Consider the following 19504-nt stretch of genomic DNA (forward strand, 5'->3'; position numbering starts at 1 on the left):
CCATGGAAATTATAGCAGGAACAAAGAGCACAATAACTCTGTTTTATAAAGCAAATTCCCAGCTACAAAATGTCCTTTTTCAACGTAATAGCCACCATGAGCTATGCAATTTCACCAGTAATGAACAAGAGCCTGCATGCTGCACTTGTAAAAATCTAGACCAGTGGAGATGACCCATTGTCACCACTGCTGAAATGCACCACCCACCACCTCACTGTGCTCACATCCAATGTGCTCACATCCAGTGTTTGGTATCCATAAATGTTCAGCAAGTGTCAATGATTGTCGGTGGCTGACTTTTCTTCCATGGAGGAATTGAATAACATACCTTTGCGTCATGTGCACTTCCATGGCAAATGACAATGTGTTAGACTGTCCCTCTGCTGCCATCTGTCACGTGGCAAGAAAACGTAATAGAATATTGGTGGTAAGGTTCAACCTCTACTGACACACCACCAACATCCACCTCCGGCATCATGGGAGGCATTACTTTCAGAGCAGCCCTCAGGTGCTCTCAGAGGTAGGACTGAGTGAGATGACCCTGTCTACTGACTGATTATGGCCACTGTTAGGTTCTATATTTGTAGTATTTGTCTGATATCTGTGCTGTATCTTCCACAGTTCTTGCTAATTTTCCAAAGCATTTTAAAATATTTTCTAACAGAACAGTATGGATCATTTAAAATCTAATCTACCACCTACAGCATTGCATACCGTTGAAATTCTTCCTTGCATAAGGACAGTCATAATGAAAATAATTTGGGGCTGTTTTTCCTATTGCTGTTCACACTGAGAATTCATTTACACCCTGAGCTATTTAATTCAAAATAGGTTCAAATAGGTCTCTCCTTGTGATAGTGGAACATGACTCACCATGTATATTTGTTTTTAAATTGCCGACTCTATACTTCTGCAAGTTTTTTCTGCTATAAACCTATGGTAGGTTTAGTTTTCTTTGTGTAGAAGGAAAAAAATAATAGAAAAGTGAATCAGTCTTACACTATGCAAGCCAATTATTAAAAATATAAATATTACTGTAAAGCATTTCAATCATACTGATGAAAATCAGAATCAACTAGAAATTCTAAATTACTGCTTCTATAGCTGAAAAGTACTATACAAGATACAAAAATGATTACTATTTCTTTCTTTTTCTGAAAAGAAAAAGAATTCCTATTACATTTCAGTTTCTAAAGCAGAAACGAAAACCAAGCTCGAGAATCGTGTATGTTGGCTGGTGAACTGTTTGTCTACAGGAAGGTTTGCTTAGTGTATTACTACAGTGGTTGATTTTTTTAATCATACAAAATCATATGGTGAATCTTTGTATGGATAATTTTTTCTTTTCTGTCTCCAGTTTTAAATGGTAAGATTATTTGCATTGACTAACATTCATTTGTTGTTGTTTCTTACATTTAGATTTGTATAACTAATAAAAGTGCTAGTAAAAACTCAGGCAGAATAACAATAGAATGCATAATATAAATTTTAAAGATGATGAAAAAGCTTTTTCATTTTTTTATGTTGAAAAATTAGCATATCACTGCAAAAAATCAGTATACAGCAGAAAAAATAAAAAGTAATTAAAAAGGAAATCACTTCTCAAATAGGGGAGGGGACAGGTTTTCATTTTTTCCATATATTTCTGTGATCTTTTTGTTTTCTTATGTCTTACCTCTGTCCTAAGCATTCCCTCTTTGTAAAGTAAGGTATACTCACTAAAAGATATTGTCTAATAGTGACAGATCTTCTGTTTCACCTTAATTCAGATATAATGATTGTCTGATTTACATAGTCATTTGTGTCAACCTTAGGTGATACTAGTATTTGCAAGTCAACATTTCAGATTGAAATAATTGGTCTGAAATCTGCCAGATACTTCAGTATATGCTCAAAAACAAGCAGTTTTTAAGCTTAAGCCTATGTGATTTGCCTGGACAATGAAGTTTTCAGTCAAAGTCTGGCCATAGAAATTAATAGCAGGTGAACAAGGCTTAATGCAGGAGCTGCCTTAGAATATATTGCATTGCCAGAACTGATTTTTGCAGCAGATGCTTTCCATTTATTCTGACAATGTTTTATATTTATATACAATTGGGTGTTGGTAACATTAGATAAGAGTTGCTTCCTTCATAATGTATGAAATACTCAAGATAAGATCATAAATACAGAAAAGTCTGCAACAGTTTTAGCATCACTTTTCTTTTTTTATTCACTCAAATTGAGAAGTGTTTTTCCTCTGCTTTCATATGTTAAACAGCATTTGTCCACCCTGAGGAACACATGCTGTGCACATGTAAACAATGAGACAGAGAGAAGCATGCCCTACAGTGCACAGCCCAGTGGGTGTTCTACTTAGGGATTTAATTTAACTAGCCAGAAATTATAGTGAAGGCTCCAAATTGCTACCAATTCCTGAAATGCTGGACCTTACCCTTGAGACCTAGAGCTCATACCAAGTTATATAAGATGACTGTTATCTGTCTGAAGGTCGGTACATGCCTTCCTTTCAGCTTGACAGGGAAGACTTTTGCCTTGCTAATCAGCTGGTAGCAGACACAATAGTTTTGGAAGTTATCACTTATCTTTTTTTATGGTATTTAATCTGTACAGGTTTATCGAGCAGAAATGGTGCCCCTTAAAGAGAAAGTGCATCAAGTTAATGAGCTGGCTCACCGATTCGCTCCCCCTGATATTCAGCTCTCCCCATACACTCTCAGCTGTCTGGAGGACTTGAACACAAGGTGGAAGGTGCTACAGGTAGGTCTCCTATGACTGCTTTCTTTATGCTGCATTTAATATTTTTTTTCTTCTATGTGGTTGTTTTCTCCTTGGGCACTAAACAGTCACCAAAGGAATGAAAGAGAAAAGAGGTCAGTATTGGAAAAGTAGTTTCAGCAACACTATTCCTATGAAAAAAAAGTGAAAAAAGCAAGGCCGAGTGCAAGTTGTTGCACTCAGGTCAGAGCAGTACCAGATATGCGTACAGACTCATTGAAAGCAGCTCTGCGAAGAAAGACTTGAGGGTCATGGAGAATGAAAAGCTGATCATGGGCCAGGAGTGTGATCTTGCAGCCTAGAAGGTCAACAATATCCTGGGCTGCATCAGAAGAGGGGTGGTCAATAGGAATTGTGAGGGGACTGTCCCCCTCTGCTTAGCCCTCATTTGGCTCCATCTGGAGTACTTTGTCCAGGTCTGAGACTCCAGTAGAGAAGGAATGTGGAGTGGGTCCAGAAGAGGGTCCAGAGGAGGGCCAAAAAGGTGATCGGAGGCTGGAGTGCCTCTTGTATGACGGAAAGGTAAGGGAAGTGGTCTTGTTCAGCTTGGAGAAGGCTCTGGGAGACCTTATTGCGGCCTTCCGGTACTTGAATAGAACTTATAAGCAGAAGAGGGACCAACTTTTTACACAGTCTGATAGTGAAAGGACAGTGGGAATGATTTTAAACTAAAAGATGGGATATGTAGATTAATGGTAGAAGGAAATTTTTTTACTCAGAGCGCAGTGAGGCGCTGGCACAGCTGCCCAGAGAAGCTGTGGTGCCCCATCCCTGGAGGCGCTCAAGGTCAGGTTGGATGGGGCCCTGGGCAACCCGAGCTGCTGGGGGGCAGCCCTGCCCACAGCAGGGGTTGGGGCTGGGTGGGCTTTGAGGTAACTTCTAACCCAAGCTATTCTGTGCTACTATGATTCTGTGAAACATGAGGTGAAGCTAATGTATTCTCTTAAATTCTGGATTCTTTTATCCAGAAGTAAAATCAGTTAAGCTAGTTTTTCAGACACTTAAAATTTTCATATGGATAAAATACTTAGAAGTTTATTTACCTTTTAATATTAATATTTAGAAAATCTTGCTGTGAAATATATCATGTGATAACATCTTATCCATGTGTTACTTAAATTTTTAGGTTGTATTTATCCTGCATATGAATAGAAGATATTGATACTACCAAGTCTAATAGTCAAAAAGAGATTATTATTTCTTTATTCTTCTTCAAAATGAATCTCGCATTTCTTTAATATCTCCAGTTTATCAAAGTTAATATAAATATTAACAGCAGAATTTTTGTTTTTTCTACTTTTTTCATAAATCTTGCAGCAAATCATGGCAGCTTGCCATGAGAGTGCTAGTTTAAGTAAAAGATAATTCTTGATCTTTGCTCATCAGTATCTGATTTATCTTACATTCTCAGGGTAGACTTAAGGTAATATTATTAAAGCAGATGAACAGAAATCTAGAAGATAAAATAAATGTTCCTCTAATTTTTATCCACTTACATGAAAAAATTACTTGTATTTCTAAAAACAGCAGCTAATTAGCTTAATACGCCAATTCATTGAGAAATACCTTCTTGTTCGCTAACAAAATAACTAAGTTCCAGTGGTTTGCTGAAATATGCCTCATTTTCCTTTAACAAGAACTAAGGGAAAATAGGAAGATTTTTCGGAGTGAGAGCATATAGTATGTGAAAAAGTCAAACAATCTGAGAGGAAGTCTGATATAAGCATTTTGTTGTTATCTTTCATGAAAGCATTAGGCAGAGGACCAACTTGACATTGTAGACTGTTTTAAAGCATATGCAGGAAACCATTTATTCACGCACATTTCATAGATAATATGCTCTTTTTCCAACAAGTGCAGGAAGCATTGTGAAGTTAGATCCTTGGAGACGATAGGCTAGAGTGGGATGTTAGAGCTGATAGAACAGGTGGTAATTTGCAGTATTTGCAGTTTACTGTCTTCTTTCATATTTACCTAAATGTACTCTGGAGCTATTGGATAGCAAGGTGAAAACAGTCCAGTACAACTCCAAACACATCTTGAGGGGAAAAAATGTAGGCAATTTTGAAGGATTATCATATGTAAAAGGCCAATATGTTGACCCCTGGGAAGAAGAGGATATATTTTCCTATAATTTAATTTTTCTACCTGAAAAAGGAACAGTTTCAGATACAAAGACAGAGCTCATTTGTTTTCTGCATATGAAGTCTAGTGGACATTTGCATTGACAGTCACTCCTGAGGCAACTTAGAGTATTACATGTTCTGTCTTAGGGTCAGGCTTACGTATGTATGAAAGAAATTTGAAATTTTGGTCCTGCAATATGGAAATCAAAGATAGAAATAATTTTTTTTGTGTCCTACAAAATTGTTCTATGTCCAAGATAGGTTTGCATTTTGTGTTTCTGGTTTTCAGTTTGATTACAACTTTTTTCTCTCTCTCCCTCTCCCTTTCCTTATTCCTCTCCCTCCCCTCCTATCCCCTCCCCTTTTATTTGTTCTGTTTTTGTCAATGTACACAGGAATATTCCTAGAAAAAATGTATGTTAAGGAAGGTGTAACTACAAGTGTGTGTGAAGCAAACAGAATTTTAAATTTAAAGATCATCTCTGTTGGCAATTATTACACCTCAGCAAAGGAAGAGCTGCCTTCAGACCACAGCTCGCTGCTAGGCAGCTGCCTCAGGGCAGACCAGGAGGTCACAGGTCAAAGATGGTGCAATGAGGTTCTGTAGGCAAAGTCTCTGACACAAACAGAATTCCTCAGTATCCTGCAGGAAACCTAGCTTCAAGTTACTGAGTGAGATTATTTTGTTTTAAATCTAACCACTTCTGTTCTTAAAAGCACAAAGGGAAATCCTTGTTTTCCTGAAGTAAATGTGGAACTGTGACAGTGTCAGAGTCCTGCTGGCCTCCAAATATAAAGGTCCCAACAAATACTAATGATATGTGCCTTCCAGTCTTCATTCAGATCCAGTGAATCTCCAAACAATGGAGTCATTGAGTTCCCACCTCTCACTTGACAGGTGGGTGGGCACCAGGGCAAGTATGTTACATCAAAACATAAGTTGAAAGCAACGCTGACTTGTTAAAACAGAGTTTAAATTTAGGATTCTTTCTCATCTCTCTTCCATGCCTTCTCCAACAAAAAAAAAAATCCTCAAAAAAGAAGCAAAGTAGCAACCATATATACCCATAATGAAATGTTCATTCATGACTGTCACTTGAAATAAGTTTTCCAGATTTTCACAGAATCATAGAATGAATCATAGAATCGTTAAGGTTGGAAAGACCAATAAAATCATTTAATCCAACTATCAACTCATGCCTGTGACCGCTTCAGACCACATCACTCAGTGCAACATCTGTGTGTTTCTTGAACACTTCCAAGGGTGTTGACTCCATGACCCCCCGGGCAGCCTGTTCCAGTATATGTATATTTAGCATGGTGATGGTTTCAAGAGATATTCTTTAGATCTAATCCATGTAATTAAGTTTTGAATATGATTAAGGGTGTTCTCATATCATTTTGTCCAAAGGAAAAAAAAAAAAAAAAAAAAAAAAAAAAAACAAACAGAAACCCCTCTTCTAGTTATTTGTAGTTCAGATTTTGAAATTGATAGTATATGTGAATCTCATACATGAAAGTTGTAGTCATATGCTTCTATGGAAAATATTCCCTAGCGTTCTGTACATCTAACATTATTAAAAGGAAAGCTACTTACTCCAGATAAAGCAGCAAGTGTAAACTGAGGTTATATTAAAAGTGGTTAGATAGAGTGGCAGGTGAGTCAACAGTAATAAGGCAGATATTTCTTCCTCTTCAAGAGACAGAGAAAGTCACATATGTATGAAAGTTTCATATAATAAGGATTCAGATTTCTGTATTCATTATGTTTCTATCATCTTAGCAGTTCTTCTTCTCATTTTATTTGTTCATTTTAATAACTGATTTCCATTTGTGTGCTTTTCCTCTGTTTTAACTGTCTTTTGATTAATGTCATTTTAAACAGTTGATGAAAGCAAGAGACAACATTTTCTGGGGCCAAAATTCAGGCTCATCTATAATTAGACTAATAAGACATTGCAATCATAATTCTTTTCAATCTTGAAATCTGAAACTATTATTGTAGTAGTTGCAGGTTCCCTCTTCCCAGCAGAGGGAGATTTTGATCTTTTTCGGAAGTTGAGTTTTTCCATCAGACTCTTGAGTAAAAATGTTGTTTTGTATATTCCACGAGAAATGGAATTTCTGCCAAACACACAGCTGTCGTGGTTCTTTCATGGTCTCTGTTTAATTGGCTATTCCGCTTGGCTTTAGAAGTCATATACCCATAGTTGTTTTTTTTTTTCATTTCTGATGGCTCAGTTTTGCCTAATGTTTGTCTGCATAAATATGCATATAGATCCTATTTATTTATTTATGTGCTAATAAGTAGAGAAAGGATAGCTATCTGGATTGGGATTCAACGTGTGTCAGAAACTGGAAAGCTTCCTTAATAAATTAGGAGGATATCATCATTGTTCTTCGTGGCATGTTTAGAGCAGTCAGTGAAAGGATGTGTCTAAAATTATAAACAGGCATGATAATCATCAACAGGCCATGCCAACTGAAATATATATATATATATATATATAGTCAAAGTTGTGATGTTCTACGTGATGAATTTCAGTTTGTTGAAACAGCAGGTGTTTTTGTTATAGGACATACATCCGTTTTAACGTTTTGTGACTCTTTTTTATTTCCTTCACTTTGAAATTTTGTCCTCTTTCAAGGTTTGTTTTGGAGAACCAAGTACATGAGCAATGACTTACCCTATTTCATATTTTCATATGCAAATTCAAATTTCTTTTGATATGTTTCTTCCCATACATATGTGTTTTTATATGTGATATTAAAAAAATAAACAAACATTGAGTTACATGGTTTGTAAGTGCAAAGACAAGCACAGAAAATGTAGGAATTTGAATAAAATGTCTTAAATGGACAGCCTAAATTTATAATCCTGTTGTAGAATCTTTGCATATGTCCTATATTGTGTAAGATTTCTGATTTATCTGGTTGTTGGATAAATAATAGGAAGAGAATGAGCTTAGTATTTGATATCCATTAGTCTTGTTTCCTTACAAAATGAAACTTATGCAATATACTTCCACCTGTCAGCAGTTATAGATTATGTTTGGCAGCATACGTCTGTCTGAGTCACACCAGACTATATTTAGGGTACTGTGCAAAACTGAGGTTATGATACTGTAGAAAATGTATTCATTGAAAACCGACATACACTAGTTGTTGCTTTGTGGTTAAGTAGTTAGAAATGACTGAGTATTTAGCTTTTTAATTTATTCACTAGTCACTACTGTAACTGTACTGAAGATAGGAATATTTGTATTATTCAGTATTAGTGAACCATAATTTCTGAAAATCTCAAAATATTTTTTTTCTGTAAAAGTTCCTTTGACACAGAAAGTGGACATTACATTTGAACAATTAAAGTTCTGTGTTTACCTTAGATGTAAAAATTGCGTAGACTGCTTCATTTTTTGTCAGCATAGAGAGAATACGGCCTGATTTTTTTTCAACACCCTTTAAGGTGTTGTGACCTGATTCCGCCCAGCTATGTTTAGGCTGCTTAATATGAACATTAATGTGCGGGGGTTTTGTTTTCTTTTGCTTTAAGATCAGAGTGTGTGAGCTTATTCAGGGCGAAAAGCTGGGAAGTGCGCAAAGCTAGCAGCAGTCAGAACAATGAAAGCAAACAAGGACAAAACCAGAATGAACCTTGCAATTATGTCATTCCCCGAACCTGACTTCCATATCACAGCTCCCTTTCCTTGCCAAAATGTTATCAACTGTCAGCGCTCATAATTCGTGGGTTAGATTTTCAAACAGAACAGAGCAGGACAGGATTGTGTAGTGTCGGGTAGGGTAGGTAGGATTCGTTGTCAGCTTTCTGCTGACACCAGAGAGATGATGAGCCTTAACAGTCTGTGGTTGAGCTCCATAGCCTGGAGGGGATGTGCTCTGCTGACACAGATCGTCTGTCCACTCAGCCCTGCTTGGTTTGAAGCAAGGTTAAAGCGGATCTACAAAGGAACGTGGTTTTGGCAGATAGAGCCTTCACAGAGTTTAAGAGCTGCTCTGTGAAGACCCACTCTCTAAATGTGAGCGGAAGCAGTATAAAACCACTTAGGTTCCAGGCTCTGGTGCCAAGGTACCGTTGAAGGATTTTAAAGAGGGAGAATGTAAAACTGGCAAAAAGTGCTCCTCTTTTTCCCCATTTTTGCTGATTCTTTTCTGTGAAATGCTCTGATTTTTTTTTTAAAGAAAATATTATTTAAAGAGATTTGAAGTCCTAAGGTAGAGAAAAAAATACACAAATTTCTCATTCAAAAGGTTTATGTTAGCCAATTTTTTTCCCTCTGTTGAGTCATTTTATGTCTTTTAGCCATATCAATTACATATTATATTACTGCAGATATTTTTATGTTAGGCTGTCTACTTTCAGGTTATAGAAAGCTTTTACAGTCTTCAGGCTATGCAGCACTGTGTGCTATGTATTTCTATGTCTTTTTGCTTCGGTAAAACTTTAAAGATATTTTTGCCATTTCAGACAGTGCTATCAACAATAGTGGTTAAAATACTAAAAATGTCAGTAGCATTAAGTTGTGACATGGCTTTAAACCCTGCCTTTCTTGATTGGTATGCATGTCATTCACAGAATATTTTCACAAGGTGCCTTCTAAAATTGCCATTGTAGTTTTCATCATACCTTGAGTAAAGATGAGTGTTGTGACCTTACATGGAAAATTCTGAGCGATCTGGAAGTCCTGTAATAAATAGTACGTTAACTGTTCAGGAGAGGGCATTTTAGAATTAAAATAGCTCAATTCCTCATACGTGTTTTGTGTGCAAATGGTTTTTATAAAATGATTCCAAATTTGTACCCATGTGGGACAACACAGGTAAAATGAATTATTTCAGCAATCATTGTTTCCAGCAGCTCATCTGACTCATTTGATACTTGCTGTGACTTTATAGAATTGTGAAAGTGTACTTAATAAAGAATAAAGTATACTTTACAACTGTTAGAAAGGTACCCCTTCGTTGAAGAACAAACAGTATAAATTATGATTCTTGACTTGAAGCATACAATTTCATTTTTATTCATAGTATTTTGTTATTTCTTTTGTACCTGAGGAATCATAGCAACACATAAATCGTATGTTGTGAAAACGAATTCTTCAGGGCATAGCATTTTGTTTGGGAATCCTCAGGTGCCTAGTTTCAAGACAAAATTAGCCTTTTTCTTCCATTTTGTTACATGTTCCAAGTTGATTCTCTGTCATAGCTCAGTTTGTTTAAAAAAAAAATAAAAATAGTGGCATGAAGAATTTGTATCAGTCAAACTAGGACAATAAGCCTCAATCTATGTTTGCAGATAGTATTTTCATTGTGTCAGATGTTGTTGCATGATCAAATGGTCCAATTCCTTATATTGGTCTCAAGTGTGGTGTTTCCTTTCCTTCCCAGTTCTCTCACTTATGACTCTTTTTAATCTGTAAAATCAGTGAGTTCTGTCCTACTTATCTGACATAAAGCTAATGCTACAGCACTGTTTCAGCAGTGCAGTGGGTTTTCGGATATTCAGAGGAAACTGAAGAATGTGCCCTCTATAAAATAGCTTTGCATTTCATGTATATCCCAGCATTCCAGTTGCTTATCTCAAAACATCACATTTCAAATCCTGAATTGACTTTGTCTGTACTTTTGCCAGCCCAAGAGCTAAGATAACTGAATTTGGTTTGCACATCAGTTGTCATAGCTGGCTGCAGTATATCCCAGAATCTGGCTGGCTAGGATTACCTTTAAAGAGAAAGGGTTTACATTTTTCTCATAAAACCTTCATAACTTTATTCAGCTGTGAATGACATGTGAATTACTATCAGACCTGTCTGGTCTGTTGCAGAAGCCATGCAAATTTTTTCTCTGAAAAAGTCAAGACCTAATCCTTCTTCATCAATGAATAGAAGGTCAGCTTCTAGCAAACAGAGTTTCTGGAAGACAGAGATGAGTCTAAATTTTATCACGACCACTTTTCTCTTCAATACTGTGCCCCACACCCTCAGTCATTCCCGCAACAGATGGGATAAGCCTGTATGTCTGTCAGTGCCAGGACCAATAATTTTAGTGTGGCCAAAGTTACGATACATAATTTTACAAATTATTTTAACTACCTGATGTACACATTTTTAAATGAGTGTTCATTTATGGATCAGAAGGATTTCCCCTTCTGTGAAGCTTACAAATTTTAGTTGAACTGGAAACAAATTGTGTTGATTTTGTGCAATTCATACCAGCCTTTTTATTTTATGACAGTTTGAAAATTTGAATTTTATAAGGATCTGTTCCTGTTCCATAGAAAAGGGGACCAGGAAAAAATATACATCTATTTCATGCGCATTTGTGCTTATAATTATTGTTATATGGGCCAAAGCCCTTGACCCAAAGCTAATAGTGATTTGTTGATGTAGCTGTAGTATGTGGAATGGCTTTGGGACACAAACTATACTGTTGTTAGGCATGTTATTTGAAAGCACAATTATATATAAGGAAAATATGGATGCTGTAAAATCTACTCTTGTTAGTCTGTGAACTTAAACCAGAAAACAAATGACAGACTCAAACCTACCATTTCATGCTGTCATATATCATTCAGGCATTCAGTGGTAGCACTGCTGTGGGAAGGAAGAAGTGTGATGCAGACTTCAGCCTGTGGGAGCTAAGCCATGGTTTGCTGCTCACTTAGGCTACTCTGCCATCCTTCACAACTGAGCACACTGTTGCTCCTGCTGAGCTTGTCTAGCTCAGATTTTCCTGTGTGCCCCATGAGCAACGTTTGTGCCTTTTGGTGCCAGAAGAAAAACTCATTAAAACTGTATGGAAGTGCATCCTATGAAAGACATAAAAGCTGAACGAATAAAAATCCTGATTTGCTGTTTTTAGAAGGCTAATCAATCCTTACTCCTTCTGACAGGAAATGTCATTTGTTCCTGCTCCTTCTAGCTCTTTGGAGGAACAGTTCTGAAAAGGGGTATTCACAGTTGAGCACAAAGTAGGTTTCATGAGCTCCCAGGCTGTATTATTTACGTGATCAGTAGATTCACGCAGCAGTGTAACTGCTTGGAGATACTGTATTTTACTGTCTTTCTCACATTCAGACAGGCTGTAGCTTGCCAGAGATATTTTATTTTGAATGAGCATATAACTAACAGATGTTTGCTTTTGGCTCCATGTCTACATTCTTTGAAAGCTGGAGAATTAAATTGCTGACATTCAGACAACACTAATTCAGATATCCAGGGAGCCTAATTTGCCATCCCTGAGATCCTGGTGCTCATGGGTTTAGAAACCATTTCAGCGGCACAATGTAAGAATAGGCTGGGGAATTTCAATAGTACGCTCCTGCTAAACATAATCACATTTTATAAACATCTGCGTCATTACTGGTGTGATTCATCTCTGAGCTGTATACAGCTGTGTTTCCAGTTTCAATTAACAGTCCCTTAATTGCATCTCCATCTCATGTTACTAATTTAGTTAATTTATTCATAATTAAGAGTATTCTATTTTCCACGAAGGTTTGTTGAGCTTCAAGCATTATTAAAAAAAAAAAAAAGAAGAATCCCTCGTTGCTGAGGGATTTTGATTCTTACAACAGTCACATTGGAAAAGAAATGTCATTCACGTACCTAGAGAGGAAGGCAATGTGAAATGAGAAGCCTTTGAGAGGGTTTTGCTTTGTGACTGTGTTTGTCTCCTCATTTTTGCCTTTCTCCCTTCTGCCCCACACCTAAAGTAATTACTTGTTGATTAGACCGAAACAACAGCTTCTAATATGTATGAGGAAATGATAAAGAAAAAAATCTTACAAGAGCACTAGTAAGATGTGAATCAAATCCCATGCATTTTTGCCCTCTTAGCGTATTTTGGAGTGCAATGTTTTTAAAAGGACCTATATGATTAGGAACTGTGAAATAACTTTAAAAGTGCGAGACACATTCATGTGGAAAATTAGGAGGAAGTTTTCCACACAGAGGGTGGTGACACACTGAAACAGGTTGCCCAAGGAGGTTGTGGATGCCCCATCCCCGGAGGCATTCAAGGCCAGGCTGGATGTGGCTCTGGGCAGCCTGGTCTGGTGGTTGGCGACCCTGCACATAGCAGGGGGTTGAAACTGGATGATCATTGTGGTCCTTTTCAACCCAGGCCATTCTATGGAAATAAGGAGTGTTTAAGCAATATTACTTATCAAAACAAGTGGTTGCTTTTTAGAAAGTATCTTTTATGTATCAGTGCAAGGGTACTATTTGCAAAAACACAGAAACATGCCTTCTTACAGTTGTCTATAGTCTAGTGATGTTCTTCATTTACCGTTTTTGCTGAAATGGTTACCACTGTCCAATACTTCGTGGATACAGATACTGTCCTCTCTGTTATCTTTATTTGCCCTGCAGGGATATTCATTCTAGGAAATAAGTTAAATATTAAGAAATTGTAAATATAAACAGCATTACTGAAAATAAGAATAAATAAATTCTGGTGTTCTTTGGCATGAAGAGTATTATGTACTCATGTGTTACCAGTGAGAAGATGAGTAGAACATGCAAAATGCAGAATCCCTTTCTGCAGAGGAAGAGAGGAAGAAATACAGGGTACTGACCTACAAATATTTATTAGCTGAGATATTGTTTCTTGAGTGGAACATCACATTGCTATAATTCTGTATGCAGAAACCTGTAAGTTGTGCAGAAAGATTGAAATAGTCTGATCAATACATCTCAAGCAGAGCTGCAGGTTTTTAATGACAGCTGCTGAATCCCTTCTAGCTTAAAGTCACAGTTCTCTGAAGCTTTTTCCTTTAATCTTCCCCGTTCTCCAGTCTCCTTGATGCTCTTTTTAGTTTCTCTCATTGCTCTTTCTCCTTGAAGCTTTCTTTCTTTCTCTTTATACAAGCTTCTCCTTGTCCGTTGTACTATCTACAGTCATACTACTGCTTTTTAAAAATAGAGTGGGGAGAAAGTAATTAAACAAGAAACCAGTACGAAACCAGAAACATTATAACCTAACATAAGGGGGAAAGAAAGGGATGGAGAGAGGCAAAGTGGAATCTAATGTGCAGGTGAGGTAGGATTTTAGGGCAGTTTTGTGAATCACAACTTTTTGTTTTCCCCAGGGTTCTTTTAAGAGCAGAGTTAGTGACGGATACACCATACTCAAGCAAATTTCTAAGACTGCAGAGCAGACAATATCATGATTTTCTTTTCTTTTACTTGTCAAATATTAATGCTGGAAAGTAATCTTGTGAAGATAATAAAAATGAGAACCATTTCAACCTTTTAGCAGCATACTCTGTGTATTTAGCAAATAGAATGACAGTTGCAGGGCTAACCTTGCTGTGTGAATTCCAGGCGGCCCCACCTCTTTTGATTAAAATGGTGATTAGGGTTAAAGGAGATTATCGCAATTTGCCAGAGTCCCGTTGTGTTGCAGGCTCAAGGTGGGGGAGAGTGATACAGAAAGATAGATTGTCAGGGCCTGATCAATCTACAAGCTTCTATGGATTTTTCCTACCTTTGTTATTTTCACGCATTCTCCAGATTTCGCAGTGCTAGAAGCAAAATTGATATATATATTTTGTACACACACGCACACAAAAGTAATTTTCCTCACCGAAGGAGGGAGGACTCTTCAAAAGGGAGTAAGAAGGCTTTTATATTTTAGCATGTTAATGTCATACTCCGGAGGTTTGTTGTTTTCTTCTTTGTAGAAGGGCAGTTCCACTTTGTACTTCAGATGGCAGGTTTAAACCCTGTGGAAGTCTATACGCATGTAAACCTATGCGAATTTGTATTTTAAAGAGCACTGCAGATGATTTGTTTATTTGTTTAGAAAGATGCTTGAGCCATAACTTAGAAATAAATATGATCTCCAGATCCTAAATCATCTTTCTGTTCAAATGAAGCTTTTCAGATACCATTTGGAGTTTAGATCATTAAAACCTGACTTTATTTCTTAACCCTTAATTTTATGACATTATACATGGCCTTCCCATCCATGTTTTTCCCAGAAAAGAACTTCGTGATTGCAGTATGGGAAAAATCTGATTGATTTTTATCTTCCGCCTCCTTAATGGACAGAGAAGAAAATAAATACCTGCGGGAAAGTAGTGCTACATTGTTGTGCATTTCGTTTCTGTGTATTTAACCTCAGAGGGTAATTTTGTTTCCGATGCTCACAGAGCTCCTGAGGCCCCTATAGCAGAAAACATGCTATCTTCGATTGTGTTTGAGTACAACATTACTGTGCTCATGTTGCTCCTACTTACAGAGCAAACCGCTGAAGCGACTGGTTCCAAATTTCAGTCCTTAATGCCCCACTGATTTAGAATGGTAGGATCATTTGAGTTGAAAGGGACCCTTAAATATCATCCAGTTCAACTCCTCTACAATACAAAGGGACACATAAAGCTAGATCGGGGTGCTCAGAGCCCCATTCAGCCTGAACTTAAATGGCTCCCAAGGATGGAGCATCCACCACATCTCTGGATAACCTGTTGCAGTGCCTCATCAGTGCCATTTAGACATCATTTGTGTATGCATGTTATAATAATTCAGTATCTTTTGTAATAAATATTGGCCTTTCAACTGCATTTCAATCAATATTTTTTATTTTTCCCCATGAAGAGTGATTCCTAGAAAATTGTTTTCTGTTACTAAGCACTAAGAATCACTCTCACATGTGACATTAATTGCCCACAAAAGCCTGACCAAGAAAGAAATAAGACCCCCAAAGACCAAGGAAGAGAGGGAGATATTTTAGGCCACTTGAAGATCAGGAGTATTCCAGCCATGGAAAATCAATATTCCTCTCTGATAGTCCACTCATGTTTGCTCCGGAATGTAAGTGCAGTTACTGCTTTCCTTGCCTGTCCTAGTCCCATTTATTTCAGTGGAAGGCACATGCAAGCCAGCAAGATTTATCACCTTGTTTCCTGGTCACGTCAGCCTGTTAGCCTTCACTTGTGGAAAATCTTCAAAGGATCTTGGTCTATAATACTGAATGAATCAATCTGTGCAGAGGTGAGAACCTAGATTTCTTTCTGAAGTTTTTGCCCATGCTGTCCTCCCACCCTGAAGACTGTGCAAATCCCATTAAAATAGCAGCCTCAAACTACTTCAGTAGGTTCTTGTTTGATTTTCCTTCCGCCCTTCCCCCTTCCCCCCTTCCTCTCTTTCTCCCTTTCCCCCTTTCCTCCCTTCCTCCCTTCCCCCTTTCCCCCCTTCCTCCCTTCCCCTTTTTCCCCCTTTCCCCCTTTCCCCTCTTCTCCCTTTCCCCCCTTCCCTCTTCTCCCTTTCCTCCCTTCCCCCCTTCTCCCATTCCCCCCCCTTCTCCCCTTCCCCTTTCCCTCCCTTCCTTCCTTCCTTCCTTCCTTCCTTCCTTCCTTCCTTCCTTCCTTCCTTCCTTCCTTCCTTCCTTCCTCCTCCGTCCCTCCCTTCCTCCCTCCCTCCCTCCTTCTTTCCTACCTCCCTCCCTCCCTCTCTCCCTCCTTCCCTACCTCCTTCCTTCCTTCCCTCCTTCCTTCCTTCCCTCCTTCCTTCCTTCCTTCGTATTTGCAATATTCACATGCATAGGTGAACTTCTAGAATTTTAATTATTTCTGTTTCAGAGAGCTGCAGAAATGCAAAAGGGTTTGGGGAGAGATTTAATTTTAGATAGCAGGTTAATTAACTGCATTTGTAAAAACTAGTGCAACTTTAATTAAATGTCTCTACATTAATTTAGTTATTTAATTGAAAATGTATTGGGATAGTCCTTACAATTTATGACTCTTCCTGCTTGAGGATTTTAAGTAACAGATCATAATAATAATGAAAGTAAAGAAAGTATTTAAGCTTTTGCTAGATTTCTACCAGTTTTTTTCAAGTACTAGTAAGGTAGCTTTTACTTCCAAACATTTATTTAATTCTATGGATTTTATGAAAGGGTTAGATAACTGAAAACTCAACTTGTAGATGATGACTGAAGAAGTATTTTTCTCTTCTTGTATGTGTTGGGACTTGTTTGTCTTTTTCCCACTTGAACTTTTGTGCCTCTTACAATGTCATGTCAACACTAACATTGTCTACTAAAAAGCTACCACTCACAAGGCTCTACAGGGGGTGGTTCTGCTGAGGTTCGTTGCAATGCTCAGAGAAATCTGATTGAGCACATTGCCCTTTTGTCAGAAGTATAAGCTGTGGAGGGAGAAGTCCAGAGAGGAAGGCAGGGGCCCAACACAGTTTAATCTTTTTGTAGACTTCCAGAGGCACCCGTACATTTCCATCACAGCATGCAACTCCTCTCTGGTTCCCTGCTCTGCTATGAGAGATGTAGAGAGACAAAGAGAGGCTGGAGCCTTGCACATAATGTGCGCAGGGTGTGTGCAGCTCTTTAAATGAAATCCTGTATTGTGTAGCTACCTTCTCCCATGACCTGGCCCCATGAGAAAAGGTTAAGCATTGCTTTTCACCATTGTACTATGACTACCTGAAGTAGAAATATGTCATAAATGTTATGCTTAGTATCTGTATATAATTGTAGTTAAGTCTGATTTACATTCCATTTCTGAACCTATACTGATGACCGCAATCTTCCAGTGACAGCATTCAGAATTTCTAGTAGTATTTGTTTTTCCCTGATTGAAATTGTTTCCATTGCCCTACATTTCCCTTACGATTGAAAAGTGAATTACACTGATACTTTGCCAAAGAGATGGCTTATAGTAATTTTCTTTTCCTTCCCAACACCTATTGTGTGTGTCAGTTGCATAAATGATAATTTGAAGCCTTTTTAGCACAGCTGGATATTTTTCATTGATTCTTTTCATCTGAGCATCATTCATTAGAGTTCCTTCATCTTTTTGTCTGCAGCACACTTTATCTACAGAATACTGGGTTTTGTAGAACAAAATAGAACAAAAAGTACAAGGACTTCAAGTCCTTTCAGTGTCATATTAGTCAGGTTGTAAATTTGAAACAGAGCAAACAATCTCATTTGTTTGCCTTCCTCGAGGTGTATATTTATCTTAATTTATTCCATACTGACAAAGAAACTTTAAGAAATAACACCTGATTGTTTCAATCCTTGTTCTCACGGTATCCATTAATGCTACCATTCCAAAAGTTCTTTTAAGTATATATTTATAAAAATATAGGATCATATTCAGGAAAGGCTCGGGTTTGTGAAAATCAAACACATATAATATGTTACAATATAATGCACATTATGATCTTTGTTCCACAACTGCATCTTTTCCATGTGATAACTATATATGTATTGCACTTCTAGTCCTCTCCTGTTCAATTTTAGTATAAAGCAAGTTTGCCATTATGATCAACACTACTTCATCAAAAATGCTGTAACTAAATGTTTTGTGAACTGTGAAGTTATTGTGAGAGAACAAATTTGCAGATCTTTTTAAGTATACGTTTTAAAGACATGAGTTTTGGTTTGGTTTGGTTTTCCGGTTTTGGTTTTGTTTTGTTTTGTTTTAAGATTTTAGTTTTAAGTCCCAGGAAATATAACCACATTTTCTTCTCAGTTACTAAAAATACAAAAGTGATGTGTAAGTATTTCCCTTGTATAATATAAATATTCAATATAATAAATGAAGTGTAGGTGAAATTTGGTTCCAACTGGTTAGGTGTAAAAAATAAACTTTCTTGGAAGTGTTGTGGTTAAGTTTGACTAGTAGTCCAACTTTCAATACGTCTTTTTTTTCCGAACATCAAAGGAATAATTTATCAGACTTCAACAAGAATAATTCTAACATGATCAACATCTCAGATCAACTTTTTACATTGGCAGTATTTCTTGATTGACTTCACCTGGTTAACCAATGGGAGTACTTGGTTAAATGATAGGTTTGAAGTAAATGGTGGATAGTCTTCTAATACTTCATTTTCTGCCACTGGAATGCTTTATTTGTGCTACAGCGTGCTATTTTTTTAAGTGAAGTTTGATTGCTAGCTATGTATTCTTAAATTGTTCGGGTGCACAGACAGTAAGAGTGATTTTCCATGAGGGTGTAATGTAATACATAAACCAGGTTTTTGAATTCAAAAGCCATTTTTCTGAACTGCAGGAAGTTATACTGAATGAATCAAAATAGCTTGTTAAAGCCTGAGGAGCAGAACAGCATCATTATGATCTCAACTTACTTGGCCAACTTATTAGACGGGTGGTACTGTTGAGATGATGGTTGCTGTAGTTTCAATGTCTCTGATAGCTGATGTAATGTCTGCAGACTGTTAAAGCTATAAAATTAGAAATCCAGAAACTGGTATTGATTGGACTCCATCTGAAAATAACATGGATCTATATTGAATGCTGTCTTTTCTAAGAAAAAGTTCATATTGAAATATTTTGTATTACCTGATAGGTATAGAATGCATCTGTTTAGTAATAATAAAAGCATCTCTTTCAGTAGTACTGCAAAGAGCTATATTTCTTTTATGCCGTCAATAATATCTACCCTAAGCCATATCATAGTAACTCATTAATTATTGTTGTAAAGTTCATCTTTTATCTCTTCTGAAAATTTTTTTGCTTAACGCCTATACAAGTTGATTCCAGCCATACCACTTGTTCTTAAGCACAGAGCAAGATGCCCAGGACATTTATTA

The 19504-nt window shown here is 37.2% G+C and overlaps 1 protein-coding gene across 15 annotated transcripts in view; it reads left to right on the top strand.

Annotated features, from left to right (window-relative positions):
* Positions 1-19504, top strand: part of DMD (dystrophin) — a 1154126-nt gene that overhangs the window by 991561 nt on the left and 143061 nt on the right. For all 15 annotated transcript variants that reach the window (XM_085210257.1, XM_085210277.1, XM_085210286.1 and 12 more), the window contains one exon: positions 2614-2760. In XM_085210257.1, the coding sequence (XP_085066383.1) occupies positions 2614-2760 (147 nt within the window). The remainder of the gene's footprint in view (positions 1-2613; positions 2761-19504) is intronic.

Source organism: Meleagris gallopavo, chromosome 1 (genome assembly GCF_905368555.1).
Source record: "Meleagris gallopavo chromosome 1, MGAL_WU_HG_1.1, whole genome shotgun sequence".
NCBI lineage: Eukaryota > Metazoa > Chordata > Aves > Galliformes > Phasianidae > Meleagris > Meleagris gallopavo.